Below are 23,798 nucleotides of genomic sequence, written 5' to 3'. Positions count from 1 at the left end.
CTTTTGTAATTATGCATTTGTGTTCAGATTCTTAGTTCTTGCAAACTTGATAGTTACAGATTAACCTGTGGAATTATATTTTCACTCTTAGGGAAAATCAGTGTTACTTTAAAAACCACAGAATGAATGGAAACAAGAAACTTTTATTGATATGACTATAGGGTACATTATTGTAGAAGTTTGATGTTGTGTGAGATGTTTGTCTCACCCTCTACTTAAACCTTTTAGTAATTATGTTTGAAAACCATTTATTTTCAGAAATTGTATTCTTTGCAACTTGAAGGGAGAGGTGGTCATTGTAGGGAGCTGGTTTCTAAGAGAACTTTCAGGTCTAGGAGAAATAGTGCTGATGTTTTTGGTTCCTACCTTCTTTTACAGCTGAAACTCAGGAATGAGAGTTGCCAGTGTTTGGTGTACTTCAATTAGTTGGTTAACTTTTTTTTTCCTTGATAATCAACCTCAGTACAAGAGAAATACAAGTGATAGAGATTTGTTGCAGAGGTGTGGTTCTTGGTAGGTCTGAGGTTATATGAGGCATTCTATATAAGACTCCATGGCCTTTACCAATTAGAAGAGCATCACCATAGCTTTGTTTGAAGCCTAATCTTAAATAGCCAAGAAAGATTAGAACTGTAGTCTGTAGACAATATTCACCAATAGGTGATATGGGAAGCACTTAATGATGAGGATGAAGATATATGGAGTAATTAAAAGCATTTTCAAAACATGAGATATCCTACCAGAATGATCAAGGATCATGGGGATTTCTGGAGTTGAAGAGATCTATGGATTAGATGCCAAACACAGCTCATCGTTCTGCCTCTCTGTACCAGAAACCAACCACTCACAAAGAGCTAAACTATGTTTTTCAATCCCTGGCTCTAATTTTCAGTTTTTTTAAAGTTGTTGACTCTCCAAATAGATGGCATGATCTATCTTAAACTATGGTAATTGAGCAGTCAACTTGTTTTCTATGGATTTCATTCAAGTGAAACTCCACTTGATACCTCAGAAAGTAAGGATCACAGTGCCATTGTGGTCCCATAAATCTCACAATTAACAAAATTAATTATACATTGGTAATTTACAATGCATTACATACATTTTTTTTTAACTCAGACAGAAAGGGCCAAAACACCATTTCTGAGCTTTCGAGCTCCTAGTTATTGCTTTCAGTCAGACAAAATAATAATGCACTACTCATTAAATCTTGTGTTAGCTATCCTAGCTTAATGGAAATCAAGAGGAAATCCCTCGATGTAGGGCATATATTGTATGGTGATCATCTCTTGATAGCTTATAGAGCAAGGACCACCACTCAGTGATCATACAATTATTGATTTGTATTTTTACAGTGTAGTACCTACACTATATGTAATAGTACCAACAAGATGTTCAGAAAGCAAAAAATGCTACATCCTTTCAACCTTTTGTGTTTTAACCAAATGATCACTATAGGTGCAATTATTAGGTTTAATCACAGCCATATTGATTTTGATGCTATCATCCATAGTTCTATAGACTATCAGAACTGAATCTCATTTTCTGATCTCATGCTTCCTCAAGTGACTCATCCCTAAAACCTAACTAGTACACTCTCTGCTCTTTGTTCCTCATTTTCATGGTTAGAGTAGCATAAAATAGTGTTATGTTGATCAAACTTGACTATCTCCTCTTACGACTCTTGATAAAGCAAGCTCATTAAAATTTAATCTTTATGTACAAAATAAGCTGATTGGCTTGAATTATGTGTTTTTATATGCTGCTCCAGTGCTACAACCCAAACATTAATAGATTGATGTAGGATGCAAGTTAAAGTTCTGTCTAGCTGAAGCCACACCAAGTTGAACAAATATTAACAAGTAGATAAGCCTTGATGCTTTTTGTGAAGTAGTTAATGACCACCATTATATACAGGTGACATGCCCATTTCTGGAAGTGGAGTGGCAATATGAACAACAATTATTTTTAGGGTAAAACAACAATTTTCCCAAAGTTTATAATACTTAGGAGAACTTTTTTCTGTGAGTGGGAAACATTCTTCACTATTGTAACTTCAATGCTGAATATGTTGACTTAAATGCTGTCATAAAACCCACCATCAAATGTTCATACAAGTATGTGTGAAACCTCAGTGTCTTCCTTCTTTGTGTTATAAAAAATATGGAGATTCATGTCTTAACACTATGGATACTATAAACATGAAATAGAGCTTGTGGTTATTATAATTTGATAATATATTTATTGTCAAGCTCATTAATCAGCTACATTTAATTAATCAATTATTTTCACACGAAATTTGTATAGTTGTAATAATTGAAAGCAGTAATACTCAAAAGCATTAATTTCAATTTGTTGATTATTTGAATGACATAAATTGGTTTAATCATAATTTCAAATAATTGATTAATTTATCTCACACTAATTAATGCAGTTGATACCCATAACTAATTAATTATTTCAATTAAATGAGTTAATCATTTGTTTGTAGCTGTAACCCACACCATTGTTTAGTAGTTGAAAAGAATAGTACTGTAAGTATTTTTGTACTTCTAACTGGTCGTCAAGTGCCATAGGGCATGTGTGTTTGTTCTACATTCTTTAATCCCAACTAGACACACTTCATCTTGTTGCATGGTACAAATCATCTATGTTAGGTCTGGGTCCTTTAGTTACTCTTACCACACCTTACAAAACAACAATGTAGCATCCACCCAGTTATGAAATCTCCTACTGTATGGTTTATTGTCATGTACACTACTAATTATTTTAACCCCTATAGAATGTTTAGGATCTAATCATTCTGTGAATGGAGAGGGTATCACCATCTAGTTGGACATTCAATCTCTATTCCTATTGTTCATTATGATATCATACAAGTTTTTCATTTATTTTAGTGAGGCATGTTCTGCATAATCTGTGATGTTTTTACCAAAAGTATTTTATGAAAACACCAACTTCAAAACCATTCCATCTTCACTATATAGTATTTGCATTCGGGAACCATAAGCACATTATTATAAGATCTATCCAATCTTGCTGCTGTAATAATACTACTATAGTCCCATTTTCACTGCTGTCAGTGTATGAAAGTAATTTGTGTTCCTTTCATGGATATACCAGCACTTAGGGTTCTATCAAAGCTTAAGGGACTGGAATGTATACTTGCATTGTCCCTTTCACTGTAATCTGGTAAATGTTAGACAACCCTGAATACCATTTTCAGGTTCTTAGATGCAGATTTGAATATGCAATGAACACAAATACTTTGCCTACATTTGTCAAGCACTTTTACTGCAGCCTCTTGTATGTAAGTTCCATTGGACTCTTTGAAAGTAGCAGGTAAATTACAAAGGTTGAATATCATGATGTGAAACTTGTACAAGTCATCTCTTGTGCTGAAAGCACTCTTAGATTTGCATTTTTTATCCATTCTAACTTGCTAGAATTTGAATTCCAGATCTAGCATATTGAACCAATAGGTACATTCCAATGCATACAGTTATTAATCTGTGTGTGGTAAGTGGAAAAGATGTTGGTTGTCATGTTAATTCATCTAAAATAAATGCAGAACAAAGATCACACTACCCTTCTTTTGGAAAGTCACTACTACAAATGACCAAATTCTCTCTGGCATTCTTATGATTTCATCCTTTAACAGTCCTTCAGTGCTAGTTACATCCATAGTGTTCCAGACAAACTGTGCTGTTGTTATTTAACTGGACATATGTCTTCTGAGTCTATGTAATGTTGTCTGATTGTGGCTCAAATCAACTGATCATGTGGTCACATAATACTCCATAATATTGTACTAGTAGGTCACTAAATTGGTGCCATTGGATTGAGTATAGATTGTCCATACAATTTTCAGATGTATTGGTATTCATGTGTTTACTTATGTACATGACACAATAAGTGCAGCTATAGCCTTATCACTAGCCTCTGTTACTTTCACTTTGCTTACATGCTTATGACCATACATGATTGTCCATAATTGCAGAAAAAACAGATAATCCCTCCTTTTTTAAAAAATAAATAGTACTCGAGCTTATGTTACTTTCTGGACAAGAAATGGCCCATTTAGTGTGTATACTCAATAACTGCATTATATAGCATTGATGCAATAGAGTAAACTACAACACATCACTTGTGTGCTTCAGGTTAATATGACTTTTACCAATATAAAGTGCAGTTCACTATTAATGGGGTTAATCAGGCTGTCATTAAATAACTACCACAAACATCAATTTAAAAATTGCTGAAGTGAAACTTAGTGATAAGCTCATTATATCCATTTCAGGAATGTCATTGCCAGAACTAAGGTTGAGAACAACTACTTTTGTAAGCATGACATCCAAGATATAGTTGGAGCATGATATATTTATTTATGTTTAGTTTATTTCCAATTACCAAAACAAAATACATGCTGATGGCTCAAGGGGTGGTTTTGTTTAGAGTGCCAATATACTCTTGTATGAACCAGATACTCTATCATTCACTTTTATACACCAGAAGGTGTGTATCAGGATCCATCTAGCTAAAAAAAAGTGGACTGATTTCTGCACTTACTTGTGTAAGCTATTTACTGCACTCCTCCAAGTCAGTGGTTATACCTGACAGTGGTTTCTATTTATTTCTCAGAGCAATATCACCCCCACCAATATTCAGTGCCTGTTACTGACTTTTCTGAATCTGTTGCACCTTTGATCAAGCATTGTCTCCCTTTTTTACTTGATAGATTGGAAGCAATTCATGCAAAAGTGAACCGGTTTTTCAAAGGCAATGCATGTGTTTTGTTCCTTCATTCCAGGATAACATATAAAACATAGGAGAACTGGGAGAGCTTTACTCATCACTAGTGTGATTGCATTACATAATCAGGATATGTGACCGATCGATTACCACAGACAGACCATCATTACTGCAAACCCATGCCATACTAGATTCAAACCCAGCCAAGAGTTAAAGTCATTTCAGTTGGTACTGCAGATTCCTTCTCTTTTGCAACTAACTTAAAGTTACAACATGGTAAGGGGACCTCTTAGAGAAGGTTCTGTATTTTCAGTTTACCTCCTCTGGGACCTAAACATCCACCCATGTGTTTATCATGTGTGGTGACCTATGAAGGGGAGGAGAGGATCCTGGTGGTTGAGAGGTCCAATTCTAACACACCACTTTGGCCTTGAATTCCTGTAGATGGGCAGCCTTTGGGTAGCTCCCAGGGTCAATCTGCTGGTCCACATGGGCTAGGGACAACCAAGTACCAGTGTTGGACGTTTTCAGTGAGTGTTATGGACATTGTGTCTGATACTGGTGTTTGGATATAGTGCTCACAAAATCCTGCCAATGCTGCAGTGTCCTTGTTTGGCATTATAGTGCATTCCCTTGTAGAGCTCTATGGTGGGTGGGGTCAGTGGGCACTGAAATGTTAAAAATGAAAATTGAAAAAAAGATTATAGAAAAACAATCATGCACAGACGATTCTACTGTACAGTCAACATCACAGTCAGATTCTGTACCTCGATTTCTAATTATCCACTCCTTATCTGATAAATCCTTAGGGGAGATGCCCCTCTTTTTTATTCAAAAGGGTTTAGAGGGGTTTGCTGACACCTCTAAGTCAGTAAAGAAGTTGCACTCTAGAGACATTTTGGTGGAAAGATCTTCATGACAACATACCAAACTCCTTTTGAAATTGAAGGGCATTGGGATATACCCATCGAGGTTACTCCCCTTGCAATTTTGAATTCTTCCAGAGGATTTATAGTTGAAAGGGATTTAAAGGACATTCCTGAGTCAGAGATCCTCGCTGGCTTCTCTAGCCAAGGTGTTTCTGTGGTGCACTGAATCTCCACTTGCAAAGACAGAATTATGGTGCCTACTAATCTTTTGATATTGACGTTTACATCACCATGTCCTCCTTCTACAGTCAAAGCAGGTTATCTGAACTGTGAGGTGCAGCCATAAATTCACTCTCAGATGTTTCCAGTGTCAATGATTTGGTCATTCAAAAAATTATGTCATGGTTCTTTAACATGTGCTTGTTGTGATGGCAAAGACCATGATGCATATGAATTCAAACTAGAACCATGTTGTGTTAGCTGTAGTGGTCCACATCCCTCTTACTTTATTTCTTGTTGTAAATGGTTAGAGGAGAAAGAGGTGCAATGCTTGAAGACTATAAATAATATCTCCTACCAGAGGCTCAGAAATTATTGTCCTGAACCCCATCTTGGATATATGTTGCTGCACTCCATTCGACTGCTACAGTGTGAATGCAGATAGACCACTCTGTGCCTCTAACAGAGTCATTTACAAAATATCTGAAGAATTTTTTGACCTCGAAGATTAAAAGAGTTGACAAATGTGTCTACTTTCATCTCTGTCCCTGCCACTCCTTCCTGTGCCTGCCCAGTTCCACTTTCTTTGGCCTTGGGTTTGGGTATTTCCTTGGGTTCTTCCTTTCCTGCAGCCCTGAGAAGTAAAACAGTAATTCATTCATGCCCTCAGTCACTGGAATCTTTGTTCTGCCTACTCGACCCAGGACAGGATCCATGGAGGTAAGTAGAATTTTGCCCACTAAAGGAAAAAACTGTGGTCCACAAAACAGAAGGGATCCCTGCCATGTTCTCCTCCACATAAATAAAATAGCCACTTTGATCCAGTGGAACTGCTGACGTTTTTGTTTAAATATAGATGACATTAAGGATTTGATTGCTTCTTACCATCCTGTGTGTGTCTTCTTACAGGAAACATGCCAATGCAGTCACCCTTTGGCAGTTTTCTTGGTACAGAAAATTCATCCAAGTGCACCTGGTTATGAAGGGCAAAAGGAACAATGCAGACTATCTGTTCTAAAAAGCATAGCCCACTGGGGAAGGAAAATGCAACCCCAGGTAAGATGCTTTGATAAGGATTAAAGATTTGAAGTGTACAGTGAAGACAGTTGCAAACAGTAAAGGTATAGAGGAGGTTCATGAGACTCAGTGTACAAACTCTGAACTGGAAAAGTGTAGAAGGCCCCTGTGCAGAGCCAAAGCCCCTAATGGTGAACAGTGTCCAACATCTTCAAGGCCAAGGACCTGGCAGAGCCATAGACCAGATACCCATAGTTCAGTTTTGATCAAATAAGGGCATGATAGATTTTAGCATAGAATATCTATCTACTTCCCAGAAGGTGGAAGAGGGGACACAGAAAATGTTCAGTGTCCTTGTAAACTTGACACATAGCTGCTTGATGTGTGGGATAAAGGTCAGCTTATGTTCATAGATAAGCTTAACAACTTTGCCTCAAGGACCACAGGAAGCACTACTTCTCCCGAGATGCAGCTCTGTATGAATACCCCGTTGGCAGTAGAAGTGCATGCAAATGATTTTGGAAACTAGAATAGTTAAAAGAGTTTGCTGTGATTCACTTCAGTAAGTGTTTGAGGGCAGTCTGTAGCTGTCATTCAATAAACCTCATGCTCATGCTCAACGATTGACACAAAATGTGGAAGTCATTGACATAGAGACCATTTGCAACTGTTAGGGAGAGTTGTTCACTGATGGCATTAATCTTTATAATGAAAAGTGTAACATGCAAGACACAGTCCTGAGGGACTCCAAGTTCCTGTGAAAAAGAAAAGTGTCATACCCACACAGACTTGGAATCACCGATTCATTAAAAAACATTTAATAAAAATGGGTAAATGGCCACATAATCAGTACAAGTGGAGTTCTCACAAGATGCCATACCTCCATGTTGCATCATAAGTTTCTCAAGGTAAAAAAATACAGAAACAAGATGTTGCTTGAAAAAGGCTAGTTTGAAGGAATCTTGAGATTCTTCCCAGGCTTGGGAAAAGGGACTATAAAAGAAAGGCAGGAGAAAGATGGCATAGCATCTTGTAATGAATATCATCAGGTCCAACTGGTGTACTACCAGATCGATAAATGGCAAGCTTGAGTTCCACCAGCATAAAGGGATAATAAGAGTCATAGGGATGATCAGCCCAAAAAGGAAAGAGGCAATCACTCTGCTTGTGTTATGATGGCTAAGAAGTGCTTGATGCATGAGAAAAGTCTTCACCAAGAGTACTGGCTATGCTCTGGGCATCAGCAACTTCCTGGCCATCAGAGAGTAAGATTGAAAGGGGCAAAAGTATACTGTGCACTAACCTTTTGAATCTCGTCCCATATGACTTTGGAACTGGTCGTAGAAGACATGCTACAGATGTATTTCATCCAAGATTCTTTTTAGCTTTGATGTCTGAGTTGCCAAGCATGTGTATGAGTCCACTGAAATGTAACATGATTTAAAAGTGTAGGATACCTGTAAAAGGTATTCCAAGCCCATTTCTGAGTTTTCCTTGCCATGTGGCAAGCAGTATTCCACCAAGGACAAGGATACTCTGAGAAATGTGTCGAGGTTTTAGGAATACAATAAGCAGCTGCCTGGACAATACAGTCAGTAATTACTGCCATGCAGTTGTCTATCGATGGTTTAACAGACGATGGCAGGATCGAGTTCTGAGAAAGTAGGGCATGAGAGCCAGCTGGCCTGGTTCAACATCCATCAAGGCACACTGGTTGAGTAGCATTGATCATGGCTAGTCTCTCTCAAAATGATAGGGATATGATCAGTGACCCATGGGTAACTGTTAACCTTTCAAGAAAAGTAAAAGAAAAGTGAATGGGAGCAGATAGAAAGATCAATAACAGTAAAAGACTGACTATGTACAAGAAAATAAGTATAAGAGCCAGTACTGAAAAGAGTTAGGCTGTGATCTAAGAGCATATGCTCTATGGAATAACCTCTCCCATCAATTTCAGCAACAACCCTGAGGGGATTATGTCCATTAAAATTTCCCCACAATAAAAAGGGAGATAGTAAGTGAAACATCGTCCTCTACATTTATGTCTCCACAACAGGCAGTTGCCATCCATTCTGCAAAGTTTCATCAGAAGATAAGCTGCTTGTGTAACTAGTATTAAATACTCCTGTTTTGCTGTGTGGTTTGAAGACCCCACCCAACATGGTTCACATAGGTCTTAATGGAACAATCAAGCTCCTCCTTTATCCTCAATTGCTTCTACAAAAACAAGCCCTATCAGGACATCTCCACTCGTGGTACCTTAACACATGCCATGTTTTGCCCCACGTTGTTTAGAGAAGGGACATAAAACGTTTACAGTTGATGACTCTGAGATAAAGGATGCCAGTAATGCATAATCCAATGCCAGATTCAGTGATCCTGGAAATATACTGTAAGACCCCTTTTCTCCACCATGTCTAGGTGACCTGCCTTTTGTAAAGTGCTACAGTCCACGCCATACTTCTATAACTATCTTGGGTAGAGGGATGTCTTTAGCCTAAAATCCTAGCTTTTAAATGAGGATATAAACAAAATTTCAAGTATGGTGTCTCCCTTATCCTAAAACAACTAGGAACATAAAACTTACTGTCAAATTTAGGTTCACTGGCCTTGAAAATGTAGTCCTAATTCCTCATCATACTTGGAAAACCTTTCAAGCTCTTCCCAGCCACATTGATAAGGATGTCTCCCTCCCAAGTACACCTGTTAAGTTTTTTTGCCCCACTTGCATGAAACTGTTTGAGACTTTCACAGATATGTCACATGAACTAATATTCATTATAAGCATGCATTTAGTATGCTTATGTTTCATGTATATACTTCAGTAAAGTTTGAAATATTTCTGATGTTACCGACACTGCCATGGATTATTTATTTATTATTTATGCTAATTCAGATCAAATGTTCTTACTTAACCTGTAGTGACACAAACACCATTTCAATATACTTCTGCAGCCAACATCTTCATGGTTTCTGTAGTTCTCATGTTGCTAACTTTTTATTTACTACTGTTATTACTTACATGATTATAATGTAGTTAGTGCTGTAACAAACATTCTATTAATGATTTCTATTTCCATAATAGTAAGTTAACAGTTTTGTGTTTAATAAAGAAAATTAACATACTGTCATATAGCTAGTAATGAATCCATTGTTTTACTCTTACATTTATTAGTGATTTAAATATCATAAGCTGTGTTACAAACACTTTTATTTTCTCCAGTACACAGCTATGTACAAAACACATGTACACTATAAAAGGAGAGAAAAAAACAAACCAGCTTACATAAGTGTTTACTTCCCTCTCTTTTTTCTTTCAAACTCTTAAATGGAAGAAGCAGAACTATCAATAATTCACCTGCATTGTGTAATATTAAGGTCATATAATAATGTATGTTTAACAGACAAAGCATACTATATCTTTTCTTTTAATGCAAAGTGCAAATTTGTAATTTTAACAAAACATTACAAATTGCTCTTCTAATATTTGCACACTTGAAACTTTCTGTAGCATCTCATCGAAAGTGATTCTATAAATTTGCTACATTACAAAATACTAATATTTTGACAGATAAAGAAACGTTATTAATATACACATTTAAATGAATAGAGTAGAAAATAAAAATGATTGTAAAGTTATACTGCTTGTTAAAAGATTAAAATTTCGAAAACTTTTATCAATCATAAAAAAAAACAGATTGTACCATTCAATAACAACTATACAATCCTCTGAATAAAGGTATAACTACAATCATTATTCAGGGTTCCAAATGTTTGCAAACTTACATGGTTACCTATCAACCATTTCAAGAAATATAATGAGTATTTTTAAAAAGATTTATATTAATAAATTATTTTACTTTAATTGTTTATTTCTTTATTGTACGGATAATAAAATCCTTTTATGTTCACATAAAACACAGTAATTTTAGATGCAAATAAACTAAAGTATCACGTAACAACTAAATCCAGTTACTTGCTAGATATATTTCATTTATCAGTGACTGTTAAAAGTGATACAATTTTGCAGAACAGTTTATGTATCCATACATAATCTTCTGTATACATAGGACAGAAGGCTCTATGGTTTAGTGAAAACCACCCATTATCTAATACAGTTTTCACACACCTTGGACAAAATTCAACCAAAACATTTTACTTTGTATAAACACGATTTTTGACAACAGTCACATCACATAAGCTGAGATAAAACTGAAATCTGTGTCAAGGCATTTGTAAAAATTTATAACTACACCATCAATACAGTACTGGTAATACCCACACATACACATTTATAATGAGTCACAATAAGCTGAAAATATCCAAAAAAACAATTCTGAATCAAATAAACATAGACTACAGTAACGTGATGTCCATTTCTCTTGTTAATCCAAAGTTTCTCCATGAGCTCTCAAAGTATCCACTTTCTTATTTACAAGAGCTTTGTTTATACTTTAAATTTTACTCTTAACAATACATTTGTTTGTGACTTTTGGATCTACCATCAAATCCTTGCTGAAACATAAGTTTAAGAGTTAGCTACCTCATTAAAATGAAAACATCTAAACTTAAATATTAGTTGCCAAAACCTGATGTAAAGACATTTTGCTCTTATTTTCAATACAAGCATTTGTAAACTGTAAAATTTAATTAATAATATTTCACTTTAAATTGTGTCTGATAATTATGAATAAATTACTTTAAACATTTTAAAACAAAAAAACCTAAATTCATGTAAAAAAGGTGTTAACTCAAAAGTGAAAAATTGAAAATGCCAAAGGAATATGCAAGTGGAGTATGTTTGAAGAAGCTTATAAAATTTTAACACTAGTTGGAATGTGTTTATCATGAAATTGTAAGTGTATTCAAAATAAAATTCTCTCTTTTCTTGGATTAATTTTATGATATTTATCCAAACAAGTTTACCTAATACTGATTTCTAATGCACAAACTTCTTGTACTGTTAGTGTTCAATGCTAATATTGAAAGATTAGTATAAAATAGTAAACTTATTTCCACTATTTTGTTACATTACAGTTTTCATTAATTCTTCTAATCTTGTAGTGTCACATGTATGAAACAAGGCTCACTTATTTAACTAGTACTGGACAATATCTAAAAAAAAGTTTTTTTTAATCTAGTTAATATTTTATATGTGAGCTTACAAATCTTCTACATAAACTCATTCCTTTCGTAAAAAAAACAAAACAAAATATACTTCTATTAAAATAAGATTAAGTAATTATTACTGATCTGTTAACTACAACAGGTTTTTGATGTTATCAAAGTATAAACAATTTAAGTAGCTTTTTAAACAATAATCAGTAATTTAACCCATATGATCAGTAGTCTTTAAGAGAGAAAAAATAAATGGTCCTAAAGTAAACTAAATGTCTTGTTTCCTTGTCTAGACATGATGGTGCTGTTTTCATAGCTGTCAAATGCACACATAAACCAGCAACACACACTGGTGATTAAGTGTCAATAAAGGCCAGATATTTCCTAGGCAAAGATCTCCTTACTGTTGGTTCGTCCATAAGAGCTATCTTTCACACCTCTGTTGTCACCTACAATGTAACTTCCTTCATCTTTTTTTCTCATACGATAGACAATGAACATAACCAGAAGTATGGCACATAAAAGTCCCACAACAGCTCCTCCAATAACAGCTGAAACAATATCAAATATCAAACTATAAATATATGAAATAAAAGTGATAAGTACACTTTTCAAATACTTTAAAAGTAAAATCAAAACACTACGTCCATAACCTGCTGAACAGGAAAGGAAAAATATTATTAGTATTCAACCCACCTTTTAAATAGTTTATGAAGAATATTACCATGTATTATTAACATTTGTAAAAAATGAAAATTTATCACATAATACAAACCAATGAGAACCAGATTACAAGAAAATGATTGTTGAATGCTTCACTAAAAATAAATGATACAATTAAAACGTTTATATGTGGACAGTGAAGAAAACTTATATTTGAGATCTCATATATATCCCATCATTAACAGAAGTCACAATATAAGTTTTGCAACAAATGAGGTAATTAGTTTACCAGGTACTTCAAGCAGGTAGCAATAATCATATATTTGTTACTGTCACGGTTAGAAACTTAAAGTCACTAAAGACTTATTAGTTGTTACTTGTTCTTTTTTTCTTCGTTATCTTATGATTATTATCACTCAAATATCAATTAATAATCTGTTTATATTCCATGCATCAGGACCTAACTGGATTCTTTAAAAAAGAAACAAAAATCAACTGTATGTGGTGCCAGGAGCTGGGATTAAATCCTGCATCTTTTTCTCAGAAAGATGCATCGTACTGTCTATCCATTTGTTCAGACTGTATTGTAGCTTGAACCAACTAATTATATGGCTAGTTTCCACATAAGCATTCATGTTTTGCTGTCTTATTCAGTAGGTTGGCTATAATAAATTAATTAGTTTATTGAAGATAGAAGTCTTTTCTGTTTCTTTTTTTCGTATGTAATTTGTATCAAAATATTTTAGTGTAACTATTTTATTATGTGATAAACAATTGCATATAATATTACAAAGTGTTGTATATTTCTAATGTTGTAGATTGTCTGTTTGTCCAATGCACTAGAATCTCAATTTACGAGAGATTTTGTATGTGGTCTTTTTTGCCCTTTACCACTTCTTTTGGAAGCTTTGTGATAACTAAATGCAACTTTATTGTGACTTTTAAACACTTCTGACTTTATAGTCTTGGCATATCATTTTCATGTTTCTTCTTACTACTATATCTAAGTTCTTCCTTTCTTGATAGACAACACTCTTAATAGTGAGAAGCTTTTATAAATTATCAACAACATGAAAGTTTAGCCTCAGGTTCACACCTAACACCAATACTCAGCAATCTTTCACAAAACAATTCACAGATAACAATCTCAAACAGTTACTCTAACACCTTGAATTTGGTTCAGATAATTTGAAGACAGTCTGCAATATGTCAAGTTTCTAGAATTCCTATTGATGATTAGGACAAAATTCTTGTATCACAGTTCACACAGATTACAGGTAAGCATCTTTTATATATATATATAATAACCCACTTCTAAGCTGATATCATTATAATAAAATTACACATACCTAGCTATGATTTCATATATCAAGGGCGACTATGAAAACGTAAAACAATTTGCAAATAGTTGATGTCAAAGTAGCATTTGGAAATTGCAACACCACATAATCACAGTGCAAGCCAAATTATCTAAAACTATTTAAAACACCTCTTGTCAATGTACACTCCAATTTATTGGAAAAACAAAAATCCTAACAAAAGTCAAAATTGTGGGTTCAGCTGATAAACAAGACTATGTAAAATGAATTTATCTTCAAAAGCTTATTACATAGATTTTAAAAAAATGGAACACTAAAATAAAGAAATATAAATCGCATGTACATGTATGTGTGTTTGTATGTGTAATAAAAAGGAACAGCTTCAAAACTCTTGTTTATTATTATTTACATTGACTGTCAATAGGCAATCAAGATCACTACCAAATAATAATAACCTTTAGATTATGACTGAAAAGTGCAATGAATTTATATAAATATAGTTTTGAAACTTTATTATACATAGTACATGATCCTTCTCCATTCAACAGTGATAATTCATTCACTCAACTTAGCACAGAAGTCAACAACACCCAAATATTCTTGTTAAAACTATCTAAACAGATGATTCAACTCCTAATGGAAAGTATGTCTTGCTGAATGGACAGAGCACTTGTCACAAGATTATTCTGCTTCAAGACCCATGATGGCACCAGATTAGCAGTTAAAACTTATAACATCTTATTTAACTTAAAATATATTTCCAATATATAGCTTAGTATATGGATTGCTATTTCCATTTTGAAGTTATACTATTTGCTTTAGAGACCTGCATACCAGTTTTAAACACTCCTGCCTGAAATTCATGTGAAAACATGTGAATTTGCACTACTGCATGGTAATTATCATTGCAAGGCAAGAAATATACATTCTTCTGTTGATAGATGGAGGTTGAATTGAAGAATGGCCATGAGTGGAAATCAAAATCCTGATAAAGATGAAACAGCCAGTAGATGCAAATAGTGGGCAGCAAAAAGTTGTGGGGTAGGCCACATGCAAGAGTGAAGAAAAGAAAAGGGTGAAAGTATACAATCATCTGCTTTCAGAAAGGCTTATACAAGATGTATGAAGTGGTTGATCCAATTCATAATGAAACAAGGAGAGGGGTCATGGGAAAAAAAATAGTGATGGGAATTACAAAAGGAGGAAGAAAGTGAAAAACAGAGTGATCTAACAGGACACCAGTATCTATTCAGATCAGAAGTAACACCAAAATGGGGAATAGAAAGAGCAGTTATGGAAGAAAAAGGAGTGATTACTGTCCCTCTGCCATGGAATATGAGGGAATGAAAGACTGAATAGGGTGTAGGAGAAGGTAAATGGAGTAATGAGAAAACAGAAGGAAAAAAGGGCCATAGGTATGTGAACAACTCTTGCTTGGGATAGTTCAAAGGGCATGTGTCAAGATATCTTAAAAGTTGTTTTCGAAATTAATTAAACAATTTTATAATGATTGGATGTCAATACATGTGGCATCACAACAGTTTATAGTTCACATTTTGGTATGTTTTAATTTATTAATTCAAAATAAATTATAAAAAAAATCAAATGTGCTTTTTAGTGTTTAAAAAGCATGTTTTTCCCTCAGTTTATATTTTATTAAGTCTACCATACAACACCTACAGTGGTTAAAAATTTAGAAACTCATACTTCAGAGACACATTCAAGCTATAATACATAATTAGAACCTCTGACTTTTTTAGATTTCCTGAGATATCAATATATTTTGCAAACCTACAAGGGTAGCTCCACCCATTATTCCATTTTTTTCAAATTTCTTGTCTACTCACACCTGTTTCTCTTAAATGCAAGTCTGTAGCTAGCAGAAATATCACATTACAAATTATATAAATCTGACAGTCATTTGTAATTGGCCTGAAGGAGAGACTTATACATGACTAGAAATTTTGAAGAATGATGAGTAAGTTGCTGCTCTGAACACAAGTAAGACTATTATTAACCCATATATATATAGCTTAATTAGAGAGTCACAAAAATTACAGTAGTTTTATATGTACCACTAAATTAATTTAATAAGTCTTACTTTTTTAAATGCATCTTTTAAATTTATAAAAATAAATTTATCTTAAATGATAGTGGGAAAAACTTTTCATTATGTGATGTGCAACCATCAACTTTGTGCAGTTTTTATCTTATGTGTATGTAGATTTGCAATACATGTCATGATTCTCCTGTTTCCATTTCTTGTGATGGAAAAATTTATTTTTCTTCGTTTGAATGTAAGCAAAAAATTGGGCAGCTAATTTGCTGCGCATGGTGAAGAGGTCACACGCAGATATGATGTTTACCGAGTTATAAAGTGGTGAATAGTGTCAGAAACAGTTCTGTATTGTCAGTTTTTCAAGTATCTACTTACTATTCAGATGAAAACTCTCTTTTGTGGCCAGAAATTGAGTAAAAACATGTAAAATGTTCTTGAAGTAATGCTATTTGTTTACAAACATGCAGGGTGCATATAATATGTCATGTGTGGATGTAATTATACAGGTATGAAGCAATGAACAGTGTCAGAAAGTTTTGTATTATCAGATTCTCAAGTATTTACCTATTTTTCAAGCAAAAACCTGTGATTTGTGATATTTTTACTATATTTATCGAGATTATATTGTTTTCATGTTTATGTGATATATTATACTCTTCTAACCTGCATCCTTTCTTGATAAAAAATTTTTTTCTGAAAAAAAAAAAAGGTATTTTTCAGGACTTCAAAAAACAAATATAGTGAACACCACCAAATGAATAGTGTACAATTAGGTAAGGTTCAAGCTCTTGAGACTCTAGATAAGTATTACCATTAATTAGCATGTTACCTGTACACGTTACTCACTAAATAGTTGAGTTAATGTGTTTTGTCTTTGATATGTTTTTGTTTTGGACAAGAAAAAAAAAAATCAACAGAGACTACTACACAAGTCTGCAAACAGCTCACAGCTACCATGCACTGTCGTCTCTACCAATTGCTGGCACCCCAAGCAAGCACTGGTGCCATGGGAAATTGGCTAATTGATATCAAAATATCTCCTACGAGTAATGTTAAAGAGGAAGAAACTAGATCAAGCATTACTAATAGTGTGTATATATATGAAAAATTAAGTAACAATGAGTACACATTACACATACCTTCTCTGTGATGTAACAAGGAATTACAACTAAATACCATAGTTTGTGTGTTACAAAGTAATGAACTAGAATTAAACATTACTATGTAGGTGTATATGTTAAGAGCAAACAATTATTTTGAAATATCAACTGTTGTATGTACACATAAAGGACCAATTACCATTACCAAAAACTATATTCTAAGTAGTATGTGATAAGGAGTAATTAACCACCTCTAACATAATCTTCTAAATGAACATATGAAATAGTGATTAACTACACATAAACATAATCTTATATGTGTACACGTGAAGGTGTAAGAACTAAAACTGAACATTAAGATCAGTGTATACATGGCAAGGAATAATTACCAAGAGCAAACATTCTCTTCCATATGTACATGCGAGAAATTAATAAAACAGATATAAATATTATTTTCTAGGTGGAAATCTAATAGTAGAAATCAGCCAGAACAAAACATTAATGTCTATATATTACATGGTAAAGAATAAGTAAGTATATTTAAAAATATACTACATGATGTATGTAGACATGCTAAGGAGGAATACACTACGTCTAAACACTTACTTGAATGTCTTATCTAGTAAGATGGAGAGAATAAGGCATAAAACAGCAGAAATTAAGTTACATCCAAAGGAAATGCTGGATGTAGAACTAACTGGTAACACAGAAGAAAGAAAATGACATCAAGTGAGCAGAAAAGTCAAAAGATATTTATTAGGTACAGAAATATTTGGGTGGAAATAGTTCAAAACCTTCCTCTATAATGTCAGGACCACAAAACAACAACAAATAAACTAAGTGGAAGGGATTATTGCAGTGTCCTGGTTGCATAAGAACACTAACACACGTTGCAAGGTGTTCATCACATATTCCACAGATAAAAACTTCTGCAAAAATGAGAGTCAACTGTAGTGTGCAAGGAACCTTTTCACCCATATTAGTAGAGACAGAGTATATACTGAGTATGTTAAATGCAATTAAGTTAAAATTTGATAGCTGAGATAAAACTACAAACCTTAGCAAACATGAAAATGTTTTGACACAATTTTGCCAACTGAAGGAATGAGAATTTTCATACATGATACATACATACATATATAGAAGAAGCATCTGCATAAGAAAGTGTGTTGTACTCATATTGGCAGAGGGTTTAACTGCATTATACACTGCCATGCAGTAATGCAAATTAATTTTTTCATGTGAATTTTACGTGGGAGTTTTCAAAAGGCACAACTTCAAGAGGAAAACTAGGATTATTGAAACTGTCTATCAAGATGGTTGATATGGGTATAAAAAATTTATTAAAATAAAGCATAGAGAACAATTTTTTACCTTCTTAGGTCGTCTTCAGGTTAATAAAGAGAACGTTGTTATCTGCTTTATTTTAATAAAAGTTTTAATACCCATACCAGCCATTTTGAGATACATTTTTACTTCAAGTGGGTTTTTTGTCATCATGAAAGATTACTGAAAGTTTAATGATTTTAACAGTTCTTGATTTAACATTACATCAATATCAGAGAAAAGAAACTGAAGGCAAAACAAGCTTACAAGCCAAGATTCCAGGTTGTGCAAAAAAGGAAGAAGGTCTCTCCTCTTGTTTTTGTCCCATGATATGAATTTCATTATCTTTATTATTATCCTCAGGACTTTCTTCCATTGCTGGACCAGGAAATATATTGTCAGGTTGTCTTGGCTCCACTTCAGTTTTAGTGGTGACTGGTTTTTGGATCTCAGGAATACGGTTTTCATCATCTAAACTAGATGTTGAAGTTGTAACCTTGACAGGTGGCTGGATAAAATATATTTTTCATATATATTCATTTAATTACATTTAATATTGTTTAAGAACACTGTATTAAAGTTTTATACATTTCTAAGTCTTTCAGTACAATTAGTTGAATAAACTTGAGTTTGCTCTTAGCTTTTACCAAATTACTTTCAAAGTAACAGATGAATTGCAATTTTCTACAAGACACTATCCTTTAGCATATTAAAAGCTCAATTAGTTTACATTACTTGACTGATATAAATTGACAAAACATTTCTGAATTTCACCTTTTTATAAGGCATTTAAAATGGACAATCTAATTCACAAAAATACTTCCACAGAGAAATAAATATCCAAAGCAGTATCAATACAGTAAGTACTAAAGTTATAATTTTCCTAAATGAAAATACATTTTCAATACATACTTCCCTCTTCTCAATAGATTAGCTTTTATCATTTTGTGCTGCAAACTTTTCAGAATTACATGCCACAAGCCTTCATCATCCCTCTGTTGGAATCCAAAGACCTAACATATCTCTCATGCAAATCATTATGCATAACATCTCCACCAATAGGAAAGCACTACTATCACATGACACAAACGTAACTTCTTCATATATGTGCCACTACTGAACTATCATTTTGAATTTTGGCAGAAGCTGCAAACACCAGAAACTTGTGGAGAGGATGGGTAGGAAGTGTGAGAAGAGGGAAGTACCTACTGAAAATACTTTTTCATTTGGAAAAATTATAACTTTTGACAAGATACTTTCCTCTGTTCACAAGATTAACTTGAATACCCAAATTGAAATAGATGAGGGACTAATGTCAGGAAAATATATGCATATTCCATATGAAATGAGCAGGGCTGGATATGATAGAAAATGAAGGGAGCACATTTGCATGGGAGAAGATAATTTAGCAATGAGATCTTAAACATAATGTAAAATCATCAATCCCAAAATGGATAGTGTGCAAGTGAGGATGTGTCCCATGATGTAGAATGAATAGAGAATGATAGACTGTACTCAGTAAGTTAACTATATCCAAAACTTCACTTGCTGGGTACAGACATATTTTAATGGGTAACACGAGAATCATACCATCTTCATCAATTTACAGAGCCAAAATGAAAACTAACATTCAACTCCAAGAACTCATAAGGTAGCCTAATGCCAAGGATCTGGGAATGTGTCACTCAGAATCCATGGGAAGTCAGATGTATGCACTCAAGCCAAGTGACTGCAAAACCAGCCTGAAACAACTAGAGGTCAGTAACAACCTTGTTACCAAATAAGGGAAGAGCAGGATAGAAGGGGAAATAGGCTATGTAGTGATCATTCACTACCCACAACACAGGACACAAGACAAGAAGAGAAAATGGAAAACCAGAAACCTGTGTGAGGACTTATGTAATTGGTTTATGGAATCTCCAAAACCTCACTTGCTGGGCACTAACAACCAGGAGAGGGTATGAGGAGGGTACCCAATCAGAGAGGTGAACTGCATATGGGCTTATTCACTCTGGGAATGAGTTACACTTCCAGAGGATTTTGCAACTCTCTCTACACCAGCACACCACCACCAACCTACTCTGAACTGAATGGTTATAGCCACTGTTGCAGAACCCAAACCTACAATATGAAACCTCCTGATGACCCATCTAGGCACCTCAGCCCTGAAGGGATGCATCTTTGAACAAATGAAAATCTGGTCTCAAAGGAAGAAATGGAACCCCAACTGACATGTGAGCCCTGTTTAACTACCAATGAAGATCATCTGCATGAGATGCCATTGATTGTAAAGGATCCACTGATGGAACCAAATATGAGTTCTGCCCTTGGATATGAGAGGAATCACAGAGGACCACATCCCTAAAAGCAATAGAACTTAGTGAGCTATAAGTAAGAGAAGAGACAGAGCTATCTAAATGGCCTGTTCCATAGAATGAAGTCAGAAAGGAGAAGGGTGGACTCGACTGAGATGGGTGTTAAACAAAACACTCAAATGGATAAGATATTGGGTAGTACAAAGGAGACTTCTCAAAAGTGACCAATCAGCCCACCCACATAGCTTTAGCCAGGAGCTGATGTGTGACAGGCCAGTTTCTGTTCAAAATGAAGATGTTAAATGACCATATAAACATGGAACTGCAACTACATGGCATGAATATGCAGAGTAAAGGAGTGAATACTTGATGAAACATATATGGTGCTGAGGCTAGGCTGAAAGATAAGGCACAAACTTGGTACACAACCACTCTGATGAGCAAACTGAAGACATGGATATGAATGTTCTACCATCTTAATGTGTAGGTAAGTGTTGGAAATGTCTACCTTGTAATCCAGAGACCTGGAGAAAGTGCCCATCAAAGAGAAAGGTATGATTCCATGGTACAGTGAAGAATATGAACATACTGATTGAGACAGAATAAATTGATGACACCAGTCCCTGATCTTCTTTGGAACCACAAACAGTAGTACCTGGTGAGGCTGGTTTGATAACCTATTGTAAGAGGTCCTAAACTACATTCGACAGATGCTGTCATATTGAGAGATTCAAAGGACAAGAAAATGTAATGGGAACACTGGATAATGAAGAAAAGGAGAGAAAGGGGATAATGTATCTTTCTAAAAGCACTCTGTGAACCCAAAACATCAGAGAGTAAAGGCCCCTACTAGAGTCAAACTAACCATGTAATCACTGGTACTACTGTTGGTAGACTGGGCATCGTTGAGTAAATCTTTGAACAATGGAACCATGGTAGAGTGGTACAGAAAGAGGATGAGAAGGAGAAGGCTGGGGGCAGGAACCAGTGCCATGCTTAGCAATGACTCTAACAAACAAGCTACCAAGTATGTAAGGATAGAATGTTTATGGTACAAGGCAACCTGTGACTCCTAAGACTTAGGAACTGAGCCAAACATATAATGCCATAAAAATAGCACCTTGAGGAAGTCCCTCAGATAAGGAACCTGGAGATGGGTCCATGCCTAAACCACATCATGGCTAAATAGATCCCAACAACAAATAAACCATATTTGAAGCACAAAAACCAAAGGTTACAAATGGGCCAATGTAGAAGTAAGGAAAGGATTTCAGCAGAAAACCCTCTGAAAGAATGTGAAGGGAGGAAAGATATCTTAAAAGGATCATGATAGTTAGACAAAGGTGATGAAATTGGAATTAGAGTAAACTAGATAGGGTAATCTGCATTCACTCTCAAATTGACAGAATTGGCCACAACAACTGTTTGTTGAGAAAGGAAAAGTCCATGATGATAAGCAAGGGTAGACTGATTTGAAGTCTGTGACGAGTGGGGCATACTAATGCTCTCCCCCAGTTGAGAGGAAAATTGGCTTGTGTGAACTCTAATGTCAGGGGACAGGGTAAAGACTAAATAGGGTGAAGACGTTTCACATGAGAGGGAAGGTCTAGGGTCTCCTTAGAGACAAAATATTGCATATCTGAAAGATAAAGCCTGAAAAACCCAATGAAAGTCAAGCTCAATCATCAAGTAGTGAATGGAAAGGCATGGCAAACTCCAGGGGAGGAAACAAATTATAAATTCATTGTCAGCTGAGCTGGCTCAAATGGCTCAGAAGGAAGTGAGGCAGAAGTAAATGAGAGATTTTGGCTCGTATACAGCTCAATCACCCAGAAAATCAGAAACAATATATCCCTTGATGGGTTACCCACACCAATGACTGAAACTATGACATCAGATGATGATAAAGTATCAAAAGTAGTTACTGTAATTTTGCGATTTATAAGCAAAAGAAATAGCAAACATGAAAAAGTAATACTTTAATAAAAATATTAACTCCATAACTATGAACTGTACAGAAGAAAGTTAAAAAATATATTATAAAAAATACTTCAAGGTAATTAAACAATGTAAGAAAATGTGTTTGAACTTGACAGCTGTCAAATGAGAAGAGACAGTTTGGTAATTGTGTGCAATGAAAGTCATATGCATCACATGACAGAAGTGTTCTCTAATTAGCTGAGAGGTGATGCATAGTAATTTGCATAAGAAACATGTTGAAAGTATGGAATCCAAAAAGAAAAAGATTACGATGGCTTGTGGCATGCACTTCTAAAAACGTTCACAAAAAACAAGAAAAGCTAATCTTGTGAGTGAAGGGAGAGTACCTCATTGCAATTAATCAACTTTTCTCATTTGTTATCTAAAAAATCATACATGGCCAAGAGCAGCGCAAATTAGATCATACTTTACAGAACATAAAACAATAAGATTGTAATTTTGTAAAGACTAGAGCAATACCAGCTATGAGGAATATTCAAGCATTGAGAGAAAAAAATGCTGTTATTTCTAAATCTGCTTGCTCATTATGTAAGTATTCTATTGTCTGTCAAGGTTTTTACATTACCTTCTATTTGTGTTAAATTCCACAGTTACAATCATGAAGTCTGTAGCTTAACTCCCAGCTGCAAGCTTTGACAAAACATTTAGCAGCACATAAAGCTCTACAGATGTGTTTTGAATAACAGCTACTTAATTTGCATAAACATCTGCATTAATATGTCAATTTCTTTTATTTTTGTATGCTTAACAGATCTTCAAGCTTGTAATAGCATTATGCAGTTTTTCACATTCTTTTAATGCTTCTAAATTTCTGGTCAAGATTTTTTTAACCCTCAAGACCAGTGTTGATAAACTTCAAAAACTTTCAATTTCGTTAACTTCATAAAAAAATTACATTATATCCTTTTTCTATTCTTTAGAGATAAACAGACAATTCTGAGATTTGTTAAGACAAAATAGTTCATATAGAGACATACAAAAATAACTGGTTTATATTAAATTTAAAGTGAAAACATCTGTGCAATTTCTATTTAATATAC

General features: G+C 34.4%; 1 protein-coding gene across 3 annotated transcripts in view; it reads right to left on the bottom strand.

Moving 5' to 3' along the window:
* Positions 1–10,051: 10,051 nt before the first annotated feature.
* Positions 10,052–23,798, bottom strand: part of LOC143252868 (uncharacterized) — a 124,666-nt gene continuing 110,919 nt past the window's right edge. For all 3 annotated transcript variants that reach the window (XM_076505658.1, XM_076505659.1, XM_076505660.1), the window contains 2 exons: positions 18,710–18,950; positions 10,052–12,526 (listed from right to left, as the gene is read on the bottom strand). In XM_076505658.1, the coding sequence (XP_076361773.1) occupies positions 12,360–12,526; positions 18,710–18,950 (408 nt within the window). In that variant the 3' untranslated portion in view covers positions 10,052–12,359. The remainder of the gene's footprint in view (positions 12,527–18,709; positions 18,951–23,798) is intronic.

This window comes from Tachypleus tridentatus, chromosome 6 (assembly GCF_004210375.1).
Source record: "Tachypleus tridentatus isolate NWPU-2018 chromosome 6, ASM421037v1, whole genome shotgun sequence".
In the NCBI taxonomy this organism is placed as follows: Eukaryota; Metazoa; Arthropoda; class Merostomata; order Xiphosura; family Limulidae; genus Tachypleus; species Tachypleus tridentatus.
The sequence above is the reverse complement of the archived record's forward strand: the minus strand, read 5'-3'. Positions and strand labels throughout refer to the sequence as shown.